The sequence below is a fragment of the Polyodon spathula genome, chromosome 34 (assembly GCF_017654505.1).
Source record: "Polyodon spathula isolate WHYD16114869_AA chromosome 34, ASM1765450v1, whole genome shotgun sequence".
In the NCBI taxonomy this organism is placed as follows: domain Eukaryota; kingdom Metazoa; phylum Chordata; class Actinopteri; order Acipenseriformes; family Polyodontidae; genus Polyodon; species Polyodon spathula.
In genome coordinates this window covers 2180374-2195162 of record NC_054567.1, presented here as the reverse complement: position 1 = coordinate 2195162, position 14789 = coordinate 2180374, and the positions used below count along the sequence as shown (strand labels likewise).

At 38.4% G+C, this 14789-nt stretch overlaps 1 protein-coding gene across 2 annotated transcripts in view; it reads left to right on the top strand.

Annotated features, from left to right (window-relative positions):
* The window catches only part of LOC121303624 (astrotactin-2-like), a 728767-nt gene that overhangs the window by 535085 nt on the left and 178893 nt on the right, over positions 1 to 14789 (top strand). For both annotated transcript variants that reach the window (XM_041234419.1, XM_041234420.1), the window contains one exon: positions 2868 to 3016. In XM_041234419.1, coding sequence (XP_041090353.1) covers positions 2868 to 3016 — 149 coding nt within the window. The remainder of the gene's footprint in view (positions 1 to 2867; positions 3017 to 14789) is intronic.

The window sequence follows — 14789 nt, the reverse complement described above, 5'->3', positions numbered from 1 at the left end:
GCTACCTCGTTTACCTTCCAGGTCAATACTTCACTGCAGCAGAGCCTCGCTTCCATCCAGGCTGACTGACTTCCGGACCTCAGAAACGAACTGTCAGGCCAGCCTGTCCACACACTTCTCCTTTCGCTATTTAGCACCCTCACAGGTCAAGAGGGAGATTTACAACCAGAACACATTGTATTTCTGTCACAGTGCCTAAGTGAAAACATTTGTTCACGTGAACTTATTAATTACCTTCTACTTAATTTGAATCGTTGTCTCAAAAGTATAATACATTATTACTATTCATATACACACCATACAAATTAATTTTTTTTAAAAGTTGATTTCTGTGCAAGAATGAATGAATGTGTTCTATTTTCTTTTCCTCTCATATCGCCAGTCTGCATCTTGTCTGATTATGGATTCGCTAAATAATGCAATCGCCTCCCAGGCTGGCACAGATTTGCACAAGCAGCTCTTTCCTCTAATGGTAGTACCTGCTGAAGAGGGGTTTCAGGAGAGCCGCTCACTTGCACAGTGGCAACGGAAGGCTTTGTTTCAATATTTAATGCTTCCAGTATGTCAGCAAAACTCTCCGCTATAATGTTCGTTTGACCGGTCTTCAATTCTCTGGGATATGTACAGTTCAGCTGCCGCTATCGTGTCTAATTGCAAAAAGCGAATGCTCATTTATTATTCATGTGCCTGGCCTGTCTAACCACGCATGGGAGACTGCAGGAAGTGAGCACTACAGCTATTCTATCTTAATGGTTCCTGTTCAGTAGATAGACGCTGTTTTCCTGCTGATTCTTGGAGAGCTTTGATGTATAGATAGATAGGTCTCTCTCTCTCTCTCTCTCTCTCTCTCTCTCTCTCTCTCTCTCTCTCTCTCTCTCTCTCTCTCTCTCTCTCTCTCTCACAAGTCTGTGATAAATTGAAAGAGTGAACAGTAATACCCAGGATGCTGTTGGCATTTAAAGTCAAACATTTTGTGGATCCATAATTTAGTAAGTGCTGTGCTGGCCAGTAACCCTTATTATACAGCTTTTCGTAAAACCATATCTACACCAGATCCCACTAATAGTAATATATGGATTTTAAATCCACAAAAAATAATTCACAATTACAGTATTTGTCCACCGGAAAACTTCCCACCATAAATAAAAATGCTACTTGAATTAGATAAACTATCACACACTTTAAACCAGCACTCTAGGGTGTATATTTTATGTAAAGACATTGGGTCTATTCTATTGATTGAAATGGGTTTGGCTCTAAATACCACACCTGTTTCGATCACTATAACAAAACCTCTTGTGTAACACTGCCATAAAAACAAATCTAAACAGTGAGGTATGAACAGGCTGGCTGTAGGGTGACGTCATGCCAGAAAGGAACACAGACAGGCAGTACTGGCAGGTGAAACTGAGACGCTGTGGCGCTCGGTGCGTTTAATAAACACACAGAAAATAAAAGAACAATACAAAACAGCACATGGCACTTTAGTCCAAAATAAACAGACGAACAAAATGGACAGTGGATGAACACTAAACGAGTACCGTGCTGGTGCTTCCAGCATGTTGTAGCAATGGTTATATTTACTTTTACTTTTTATTTTCTCCTTCTCTACACCTGTTCTCCACTCACTGAACACACAACCCCAAGTGAGTAAAATGTGCATATATATATATATATATATATATATATATATATATATATATATATATATATGTGTGTGTGTGTGTGTGTGTGTGTGTGTGTGTGTGTGTGTGTATATACATATACTGTTGTACCAGGATTCAATTACTAATTAATTATTTACTTGAATCCCAGCACATGAACTAATTTGTGCATCGCTGTGCTCACATAATATTACGTACTTTATCTGCACATGAAGTTCAATCCACATGCCTAACTATATATTTTAAATCACTTGTGCTACACAGACCCATTTATATCCCATGCACCAATACCTGTACACCAACATTAACACACCAAACGCAAAACATAACACAAAATCCACACATGGGCGAGGCACACTGCCACATCGAGGTATCTCATTCACTTACATACAAATTACTTTCCTTTCACTTGCATACAAACGTCTTTCCCTATTAAATGTACTGAATGGAAAAGTGACATCACTTAGTAACCTGTAGCAGGAGAGGTGCCAATCTGTCGTTGACTTTTTGCTAGATGACTTCACGGTATTTCACTTTGCATTGGTTACTTTCAGCTGCAGAGCCCAGGTATAGCGCTGTACATAAAAACCTGCTAGGTGTTTTGAAGCGGCCCTCCATTGGATCTCTTTGAATATCCTCAAGTGTGGGCCTGTGCACCATCAGAACAGGTCTGAGTGCTGCCAGTAAGGAGAGGGTAAAGCTTTATCACTGCTTGTGCCAACAAGCCTGCATCTTTCATGCTCTGCCCTGTTCTGCATATCGGAGTTGCTCTCATCACTTTAGCTGTTTATAAAACTTTACTTTACTACCATTATCTACTTCCATAACGATAACAATAAATACATTTAATGACATCAATTACAATATATTTGTTTTATCCCATCCATTGTCACTAAAGGAAACAATTAAAAAAAATGAACAGATCGTTAAAATCCCATGCCGACCATTCAGAGTAAGGCAAACTGCTGCATCCCATACAACCCTAGTGAAAAACTGCCATAGATTTCCAGTACTGCCTGCCCTCTAGGTCTAGGATGACGACTCCCAAAGGAGATTAAGCCCCAGGGATATAGCACCACTTGTGTCCGGACATCGCTGTGGTTCCCGGTGACTCCTACAGGAAAACCACTTCTGAGTGGCATGCAGGTTGAGTCATATTAATGCTTTCATTCTTTCTAACTGTGTATTTAAATGGCTCTGCAGACTACGGCTGGCTCCGAACCTGGAGCCATCAAGCACCATGGTAGCGATGGAATGGGTGGACATCGAGCCTGTTATAGGATACAAGATCTCAGACTTCATCATACAGCACAAGAAGGTGGAGGACCCACTGGAGGCTGAAATCTACACCGGTAAGCACTGTTATAGGCACTGGACAACAAAATCCATATTACTGCATTTCTCATTGACTTCCACATCTTACAGGTGTACAGCTTCAAATGCTGATTTACTGCTAAGAACCTGAAAACAGTGGTGCAAACCCATCCCTATTTCCAAGTGCATCAACACTTGCATTGAATGGTAAATAGGGAATGAACAACAGAGTTCTGAAAATGGACAGATGCTATCTGAGCATGATAAGGAAGTACAGGAAACATACCATCACAGCACACCCTTATCCTTGAAAAGCTTAAACTCCTCTACAGGTCCTTTGTCTTTTGAACCCTTATCTTCCATGTTGAATAGCTGTGTGCTGTTTATCTGCTGCCACTGGATACAAGACAACAAATCTTGTTCTGTAGGCCAATAGGTTTTTAATTCTACTTTGCATTTAGAACAGGTAATGCTATTTTAGCACATTAAGGCCTTCCATTGACCTCTCCCTCCATTATTGACCAAATACCAGTTCTGGCAGAGGCTAAGAATGTGTGATGTGTGGCTTTGTTTTTGATACCCTATCAGCCATGGGTCGGAGATGTTACCAGTGCAGTAGTCACACAATCAATGTGTTTTAAAATCCTAACAATGGCTGTGTTCATACCAGTAAAGAGAATCACAAGACAGCAGCTTGTTTGCCTGGTAGGAAATGTTGATCTATGTTCTGTCGTCGATCCTTTACAAGGATGTATATATATTAGGATATGTCAGATTATTATAAATATATATATATTATATATATATATATTATATATTCTATACACCTTCTATTGTGTTATGCACATTTTGTTTAATTTAATAGCTTTTGATTAATTTAATTGTATTATTTGTTCATTGATAATTATCCCTTGCACCTGGAGGTGATTGTAAATTAGAACCAGGTGCAGGGTGTTTAAAGAGTGCAGCCAGTTTTTTTCTGTAGTGTGGCTGTAGAGTGAAGAGCTTGATTGTTGGTGCAGATAGAGGTAAAAACCTACGTTTGGTTTAAAACTTTTTGTAAAGTGTGTTGTTTGGCAGTTAAACAGCGCAGCTGTCCTGCGCGTTAGTCAGGGACCTGCCAGTGTTTAGTTAGTGCTTCGAGGGTGCTAGGGTTTGTTTTGTATTTTGAATTAAAGTGCGCGTAATTATTTCTGGGTCACATTTTTAAAGGGGCACGAACCCAAAATTACGGCCAGCCTGGTCACTACATATATATATATACAGTGCCTTGCAAAAGTATTCAAACCCCTGACCAATTCTTTCATATTTTTGAATTACAACTGGTACATTGAAATTTCGTTCTGTTCGATATTTTATTTTAAAACACTTAAACTCAAAATCAATTATTGTAAAAGGTAACATTGGTTTTATGTTGGGAAATATTTGTAAGAAAAATAAAAAAACTGAAATAACTTGCTTGCATAAGTATTCAACCCCCACACATTAATATTTGGTAGAGCCACCTTTCACTGCAATAACAGTTTTAAGTCTTTTGGGGTAAGTAGGTACCAGCTTTGCACACAGTGTCGGAGTGATTTTGGCCCATTCTTCTTGGCAGATTTGCTCCAGGTTGTTCAGGTTGGTTGGACAATGCTTGTGGGCCGCACTTGTCAAATAGTGACACAGATTCTCAATGGGATTGAGAACAGGACTTAGACTGGGCCACTGTAGGACATTCACCTTTTTGTTCTTGAGCCACTCCAATGTTGCTTTGGCCTTGTTCTTGGGATCATTGTCCTGCTGAAAGGTGAATTTCCTCCCAAGTTTCATTTTTTTAGCGGACTGAAGTGTTATGCAGAGCTCTTGATATGGTTAACTGGTGCACCATTACTCCAATCCCAGCCACTGAACTCTGTAGCTCCTTCAAAGTGATCGTTGGCCTCTCTGTGGCTTCTCTCACAAGTCTCCTTCTTGTTTGAGTGCTGAGTTTTGAGGGACGGCCTTTTCTTGGCAGTGCCTAGGTGGTGTGATGCAGCTTCCATTTCCTGATTATTGATCCAACTCTGCTCACTGGGATATCCAAACACTTGGATATTATTTTGTACCCTTTCCCTAATCTATGCATTTGTATTACTTTATCTCTAACTTCTGTAGAATGTTCTTTGGTCTTCATTTTCTTTCAGATTCACAGCCTTACCAATGATCCTTCAACAGTGGGGTTTTTATCCAGAAAATGTGACAGCAACTTTAATGGTTCACAGGTGGAGGCCAATGGTAAGGTAATTGTGTCCTCATTTGGGGGCAATTTCTTTCATCGGTGCAAACTGGGAGCTTCCACAGCACAGGGGTTGAATACTTATGCAAGCAAGATATTTCAGTTTTTTTTTTTCTTAAAAATATTTCCCAACATAAAACCAATGTCACCTTACAATAATTGATTCTGAGATTCAGTGTTTAAAAATAAAATATCAAACAGAACGAAATGTCAATGTACCATTTGTAGTTTAGTAATATGAGAGAATTGGTCAGAGGTCTGAATACTTTTGCAAGCCACTGTATATATATATATATATATATATATATATATATATATATATATATATATATATATAGTAACACGGCAGGGAGGGGGTTAATATCCTCCCTGCCAATAACATGTGCGAATGCACATTTGTGTTAATTGTTTTATTAATTATCCTGTGGCAGGCTGGCGAGTGGATAGAGGCCCAGAGACAGACTGCAGTTCAAAAAAATTTTGAACTAATAATTTTGAAAAAAATATTTTATTATAAATAGATACAAAAATAAAAGGGCACAAGGGCCAAAACAAAGGGATTGAAACACAAAAAGAAAGGCAAAAAGCAAATGTACAAAATAAAGGTTTCCAGGCTGAGCAACGCCTTCACCAGATTTAGAAAATTGAAAAAAATCACAACCAACAAAACACCAACCTGCTTCCTCAACTCCCTCCTCCCAAATGAGAAGCAGAGGCCTCCTTTTATGTCAGGTGGCTGGGCGCTGATTGATCGTTAATTAAGTTAATTATTTAATCAACTAATCAACCCCAGCCACCTGAACATAATAAACCCAGGCAGGTAGGGGAAATTAACCCCATCCCTGCCAATTTAAAAAGGGCAGAGCTTTGCTCTGCCACATATCCCCTGCACTTGGTGATCATTGTAAATGAGAGTCAGGTGCAGGGTATTTAAAGAAAGCAGCCAGTGTGCTCAGGGCTGCTGCTGTGTGGAGGGCCCGGTTGATGGTGCTTTCAACCGTAAGAAAAAAGGTACTGTGTAAAAACCTCTTTGTGTGTGATGTTTTTGTTCACAGGTAAACAGCTTAGCTGTCCTGGTTTATAGTTTAGGTTCCTGTTCAGGTTTAGTTAGTGCTCGAAAAAAAGCTAGGTGTTATTTTTTGTTTATTTTGGTGTTTGTTTGTCTTGTTTTTATTAAAGAATAGCGCGTCAGCGCTGAAACTTCTATTTCCGTTTTTAAATCTACGTTTTTAAAGGGGCAACGAACCACGGAGAGGAAGTCCGGTTTACTGTATGTATGTGTGTGTGTGTGTGTGTGTTTTATAAAGGGTAGTTTAGAAGGATTGTTGACCAGCCATTTGACAAAGAAACAAGCTTTCAATTGCTTGTGACTAAGTTTAGGAATTTATTGCCTTCATGATGGTGTGTAGTCAGATTACATCTTATCTGAGTTTAAACACATGGTTTGTGTTAGCAAGAGCCAGTCTGAGTCCCCAAATGAGTTCTGGTGTGTTGCCTGCTTCTCAGAGTAATTGTAAGAAAATGGGCATTAGGCATTCTCATGTCAAGGGCAATGAGTCACAGCTCCTGAGATATGATGTGATATGTGAGTTGTAACATGATATTGCTTGAAAACTTTCATGTACATAATAATGTCGGCTTTGAAACCATCTGTCTTTCCCCATCCATAATTATAGGATTCACTGTTAAATGTTGCGACTTTTGTAAAACGCTTTGAGATCTTTTTTTAGGGTCCTTATTCCAAAAATGGTAGATCTTGTGTGTGGGTCGGTCTGTCCATCTGTCTTTCTGACACACTCTGCTGGTGAACATGATAACAGCCTTGATTTTGCACCAATCTTTTATAAGAACATGCAAAAATGTACGAGTGAGAGGAGGCCATTCAGTCCATTTCCGGGTCCAGTTCCTGTTGGCTGATTGATCTCAAAACTGTCATGTTGGATCTTAACCCTTTAATACCTGGATCGACACGATCATAGTGAAGTGGGCTTCTAGGACTGTGATCATTACAGGGCCGCCGTACTTTGCAGGACAGGCTTGAAAGACATATCAGTGGACAGGGGAGGGACTGACATTCACTTCCTGGTAGTTTTTTTTTTGTGTGTGTGATGTCACAGAGCGGCATTAAGTGTCTAAAGGGTGGAGACAGCAGCAGCCCGCAGAAACAATATCACAGGAACTTGTTTAGAGCCAATAAAAAAGGGGGTAACACTGTAAATCTGATGTGTTTGACTTATAATTATATAAGAACATTTACTGTCTCATGTTTTTACAACATTTGTAAATATCAAGAAACGAGTGGATACAAGCAGATTGTATTTCATGAACTAAAGGTATATACTTTAAGTATTTATTATGAGAAAATAATTGAGAGTAGTGTCCATTATTGGTTTTAAAACCCCTGAGAATACACATATATTATGTCATTGCATTGACTCAGGTGAAACAACATCTTGTAATTTGCCCAAACATCAATATTTTTCAACAAAACTTTCAGGAAGTACTGTAAGATCCCTTGGGTCATAGAATAACACATTGTTATACATGTATCTCTAAGCAGACTACATAATAAAAAATACTTAGCTTTAAGGGTTAAAAGATTCAAGTGATTCTGGCAAAAACATTCTGATGTTAGAATTTACCGTCAAAAACATTCTGATGTTAGAATAACATGCTCTTAGAGAGCAGTTTTCTCATTAGCATATTATTCATCGGATTCATAAATCTGTATTGTGGCATTAACTGACCCTTATCGGCATCATAAAAACACGTGCCTCAGACCAAGCGGAGAATGAGATGCATCTTAACGGTATCATTTCCTAGAATAATTTCTGCATTTAGAAACATGTATTTAAGCCAATAGTAATAATTAAAAAGTCTATGTTTAATTATCCAGTAATTACATAATTTAAATATTTTGTTATTTGTAATGCATACATTAAATTAGATTGTTAACTCATCTGAACAGGATAGGGTACTTACTGGCTGGAAAACATACAGTGGCTCTCAAAAGTATTCACCCCCCTTGGACTTTTAAACATGTTATTGTGTTACAACATGGAATCAAAATGGATTTAATTTTAGTTTTTGCCACCGATCAACACAAAAAGTCTATAATGTCAAAGTGCAAAATAAAATCTACAAATTGTTCTAAATTAATTACAAATGTAAAACAGAAAATAATTGATTGCATAAGTATTCACCCCCTTTGCTATGACACACCTAAATAAGCTCTGGTGCAACCAATTGTCTTTAGAAGTCACATAATTAGTTGAATGGAGTCCACCTGTGTGCAATTAAGGTGTTTCACATGATTTCAGGTTAAATACACCTGTCTCTGGGAGGTCCCACAGTTGGTTAGTACATTTCCTAACAAAAACTGCATCATGAAGATGAAGGAACATTCAAAGCTAATCTGGAATAAGGTTCTTCAAAAGAATCAATCAGGGGTAGGATATAAGAACACTTCCAAGGCATTGAATATATATCCCCCGGTAAAGTCCATTATTAAGACATCTGTCTAGAACAGGCCGTCCTCAAAAACTGAGTATGCGGGCGAGAAGGGCACTAGTCAGGGAGGCCTATGGCAACTCTAAAGGTGTTACAGTCTTCCACGGTTGAGCTGGGAGACACTGTGCATATGGCAATAATAGCCCTGGTGCTTCACAATACGGACCTTTTATGGGAGAGTGGCATAAAGAAAGCCATTGCTGAAAAAAAATCACATCAAATCTTGGCTAGAATTTGCTAGAAGGCATGTGGGAGACTCTGAGATCAAGTGGAAGAAGATTCTATGGTCTGAGACCAAAATAGAGCTTTTTGGCCTCAACGCTAAGCACTATGTTTGGCGCAAGCCTAACACCGCACATCATTCTGAGAACACCATCCCTACTGTGAAGCATGGTGGTGGCAGCATCATGCTATGGGGATGCTTCTCTGCGTCAGGGCCTGGAAAGTTTGTGAAGATAGAGGGCAAAATGGAAACATACAGCCAAAGCCACACTGGAGTGGCTTAAAAACAAAAAGATCAATGTCCTGGAGTGGCCCAGTCAAAGTCCGGACCTCAATCCAATTGAGTATATGTGGAAAGAGTTGAAAATTACTGTTCACCAAAGGTCTCAATCCAACTTGACGGCGCTTGAGTAATTTTGCAAAGAAGAATGGGCAAAAATTGCAGTGTCCAGATGGCAAAGCTGGTAGATACTTATCCAAATTAAAACTGTACAATGCACTAGTAAGACCTCATCTTGAATATTGTGTTCAGTTCTGGTCACCTCGCTATAAAAAAGATATTGCTGCTCTAGAAAGAGTGCAAAGAAGAGCGACCAGAATTATTCCGGGCTTAAAAGGCATGTCATATGCAGACAGGCTAAAAGAATTGAATCTATTCAGTCTTGAACAAAGAAGACTACGTGGCGACCTAATTCAAGCATTCAAAATTCTAAAAGGTATTGACAGTGTCGACCCAAGGGACTTTTTCAGCCTGAAAAAAGAAACAAGGACCAGGGGTCACAAATGGAGTTTAGAAAAAGGGGCATTCAGAACAGAAAATAGGAGACACTTTTTTACACAGAGAATTGTGAGGGTCTGGAATCAACTCCCCAGTAATGTTGTTGAAGCTGACACCCTGGGATCCTTCAAGAAGCTGCTTGATGAGATTTTGGGATCAATAATCTACTAACAACCAAACGAGCAAGATGGGCCGAATGGCCTCCTCTCGTTTGTAAACTTTCTTATGTTCTTATGTTCAAATTGACTCATGGCTGTAATTGCTGCCAAAGGTGCCTCTACCAAATACTTACTCAAGGAGGTGAATACTTATGCAATCAATTATTTTCTGTTTGTATTTGTAATTAATTTAGAACAATTTGTAGATTTTATTTTTCACATTGACATTATGGGCTTTTTTTGTGTTGATCAGTGGCAAAAACTCATAATTAAATCCATTCTGATTCCATGTTGTAACACAATAAAATGTGGAAAATTCCAAGGAGGGTGAATATTTTTGAGAGTTTGTAGCCTATTGCTCTAAGAAAATGGCAGGCTTCAATGTACTTGTGTGGCCTTTAAATACACTTTTTGGGTGGTAAGGTGTAGTGTTTAAGAAACAGATTTGAGATGTTATTGTATGTGTTGTATTTGAATGGATTGTGCAGGTATTTGAAAACTGAGGGAATACAGTAACAAATAAAAGCATAGCGATTTTTTTTCCATTTAACTGACGGTCTAGTCCATTTGTTCTTAACCATAAGTAAAATATTATGAGCTGTGACAACACATTTCATTTCTGCTGGTTACAGTTCTTTTTCAAGAAGGCATGTGCATACAAGCTCTCTCTCCTCTCTTTCTCTCTCTCTCTCTCTCTCTCTCTCTCTCTCTCTCTCTCTCTCTCTCTCTCACTCACGTATACTGCATCTTCCTCACTAACCACTTACTTGTGTCTGGCACCTGTGTGTGCAATTATAATTTTTATTATTATTATTTGTTTATTTAGCAGATACCAAGGTGACTTCCAGAGACTAGGGTGTGTGAACTATGCATCAGCTGCAGAGTCATTTATAACAATGTCTCACCCGAAAGACAGAGCACAAGGAGGTTGACTTGCTCAGGGTCACACAGTGAGAAACCCGACATCTTGATATTTCAGACAGCCTGCCTGTCTCCAGACACGTTCCATAGCCATAACGTGACGGTGTAAACTGACAGTGTGTGCCATTGATGTCTCAAGTAGGCAACACGGCTCATTGTACACCTCTTACAAGTAGATAAAATCCCTCGGGAACAATCCGTGATGGTAAATGACATCTAAACCCATTACTGGCCAGTAAAATAACCAGGCAGTAGTTTTATAAACCACGTAGTTTTATACATTTTTTAATCTTTCATGAATATGGCCCTTTGTCTAAGAAGAGTCTCCTCCCCTGTCCTAGCGGGGTTCTGAAAAAAACTAGCATTACACGTCCAAGTGTTGCTACAATTGTATAAATAATGTGCCTGTCTTTTTTTTTTTTTTTTTTTTTTTTTTTATTGTTGACATTCCTGCTATCATTTTAGACTTATACTTTTAAAGTTTCAAAGATATCTTCAAAATGGCTGCTCTAGTGCACTGATAGTGTAAGGATTATTGTCCACATTGTCAAACAGGTAACACAGCAATAATGATCCATGATGTGATATGGAAAAGAAAAGCCACAGCACTTATTATGTTTTTTTTTTTTTTTTATTGCTCTTCCTGCAGTGATTTAGAGGCCAGATCTCAAACCCCAGTGCACTAGAGCGGACATTTTGAAAATAGCTTTGAAACAGACTTTAAAGTTCTAAGTGTAAAAAGTTGTCAGGATGTTAACAATGAAAAGAACAATTACAGGTACATTATTTAAACAGCTGTAGAAACACTGGGGACACTATATTGTTAGGAACCCTGCTACTTTCTGTTAACTGACTGTGTTTATCAAACACTCCTAGCCTCCTATACAGTGGCTCCATTTCAGATTTCAATGAGACGGCTTTAATAACATAAAGGCTAAATGTTCAACTTTTATATAATAATAATAATGCTTTTATACCATAAGGACAAGTTCAGCTATACATATTTTAGTGTTTCGTCAGAGGCAGAAAAAGACGCTTGTTTCAGTTCCAATCTTTTATTAATTTGGACGCTATTTCCAGCACCCACTCAGAGACCACTGCTCTTTCTGCTTCAGTGCTTTCCTGGAACAACCATCTGAACAGCGCTGCAGTCCCTTAACTTAGCCCGACGCTTCATGCAAATAACGTACCAGACTTCGGACACATCCCATTGGCCCTCAGTCGCACACCAGGACCAATGGGCACAGACAAACAACCAATGAGGGTGCACAGATAAGAACCAAACAGACTAGGGCAGACAAATAAACAGTGGGTTAAATGGTACAGACACAGCATGCAAACACAAACAGACAGCCGGGAATACAGTACCTAACACAACTACATGGATCACTACAATATTATAACACAGGACAGAAAAAAAAAAAAAAAACTGTCAAAACATGGATTGTGGATTGCCAGTTTTGAAAAAAAAATTCTATATCAATAGCAGCTGGTGACCTTTAGCAGCTGGTGAAGGCATACACTGTACTTGTTTGCAGAAATGAATGGGAAAGATTAACATAGTGGCTTGCACCAACCCCGATGTTGCAACATGTACAAAAAGCCATTTGGAAGGAGAAATAGGGAATCAATTAACAAATAAAATGCATTACGTGTACCTTGGACCACATTAAAATGATCATTACACAAAACCAAAACAACAGAAATTACTGCTAGCTTAAAAACATACTTGGAGGTAGATTTACATCAGGCGTAGCACTTTTTCAATTCCTTGCTTATTTTAATGAAGCCAAAAACAGCTTTTAAATGTAATCAATTCCCAAAAAGAAACTGACAGAAAATGTTTTTATTTGTTGCGCAGGTGTGTCTTCTAATGCTGTCAATCAAGCTGCAATTATGAGACACGTGTGGGGTGGAGAAAAATCCAACTTTAATGGTGGCAAGAGTTTCTATTGATTTTTTTTTTTTTTTTTTCTTTTCTAAATTCTAATAGCAAACGAGGACCCTTATTTATTTGGAATTTTCTTACAAATAAGATTGTCACTGATATACTGATATTAGTCTGAACATGATAGGCAATGCCTTGCGTGCAGCCATTTTAGATGTATGCTATAGCGTTTGTTTAAATTTCAATGGTTAAAACAAGACTATAGTGAGTACCTTGGCCTTTGGTTATTGGTGCTGTTTGAGTTTTTGTAGTCTGTTTCTAGATGTAAGAAATTAAGATATTTGTCTTTTGAATAAAGGAAACGCAGTAGCATATGTAATGTTTTATTGAAAAGAAGGTTTTAATATATGCATATGTATGTGTTTTCTGATTTGCATAAGAATGACGTGGATTTAAAGTCATCTTATTTGAGATAAAGGGGGAACAACTTTGTATTTTTGTCTATCTGTTTCTTTGGTAGTTTGTTGCATTTGTGTTTATAGTGGGCCTGGTGTGTATTCATTTTTTTTTTCTTTATTTACGTAATGCTAATACTTTTAAACTACTTTTTAACTGTAGCCAAAAAAAATAAAAATAAAATTATATTGGGAAAATAATATTTATTAGTTTAAGAATGTGCTTTGCTGCTCGGTCCTAGTGATATTTGATATTATTTATTTGGTAGGACTAAGAATAATGCCTATCTGGCACCGCAGACAAAGATCGTCACAATTGTCGCAAACATCGCATTGTGTTAAGGCAATGCACTCTGATTTACACCTGCTACAGAACCGCCACCATTAGGCTGAAACAGGCATTCTGGTTTATTATGAATCATTTGATAATTATAATATATTATATATATATTATATATCATTATATAATATATTATATATATATATATATATATATATATATATAATCTTATAATGAAATCATGAAACTGAGGCAAATCTCACTAATAATGAATTGCACAAATAATGTGTTCCTTATATTCACGAGTGGAAAGTTAGCTGACATTACTTTATCGGTTCTTGTCTCTTTTTGAGTGAATCTGACGATGCCATTGTCCTAAGGGAAACTTCTTTGCTTTAAAATCATACACAATATCACTGACTCAACTGACCAACACCATTCTCCATCCAGCATCCCACCTTCAATCAACCTAATGATCTGCGAACCCTCGTTCTCCCAAGACAGTCTGCAGCTTGAGTGGGCCGAACCAAGCCATCTTCACCATGACAACCTTCTGGTGTACGTAGGGCTTTATATTGTTGCACTAAATGTTTCCTCATGCAGAAATATTAAGTCCTGACTTAACAGTTGAAGCAATTGGTGTGCAAGGTTAGTCTTTTAGTCAGGGAGTGCAGGTTTGCGTCCTGGCTGTACAATGTTCTTGATCGCCTCAGATTCCACAGAGAACGTTTGCTTTGGATCTGGTGCTCTAGTAGGCTAGGAAGGACTGCTTCTCCTCACCGCACTACAGTGGATCCCCGGGCCAGGCACCAAGTGAGGCCAAAGCACGGCTGATCCACTGAGGGGCTCCTGGGTGTAAAGAGGTGACTGGGGATCAGAGGACACCTACTGACCTGCTGTAAGGATTGCTGTGGTGAGAGAGCATTACTGGATATTTGGGAGAAACAAAAATGGGGATAAATTGTCTGTTTGGTAACTTTAGCAGTTATTTTTCAGTCAGGACATCTCCATTCAGTGTATATTCAGGAGATACTGGTTCTGAAAGAGAAAGGCTGTGAAAACAAATTAAAGATTGCCGCTTCTGTGTGTTCGTATTTTAACCTTAGGTGTTGATCACAGTCTTACGTCGCTCTTTTTGATTCACAATTCTTCGGCCATGTGCATGGGATTATCATCCAATATAGTTGGAAAAGTTAATTACCCTCATGGTTTACAGTTTGACTTTCAAGGCGGACAGACCACCATCAAAGCATTGCGTTAAACAAGTCCTGGTTTAAATGTTGACAAAACAGATTGATTTTCAAACATTCATGGATCTCACTTTAAAAATAATAGCTCGATT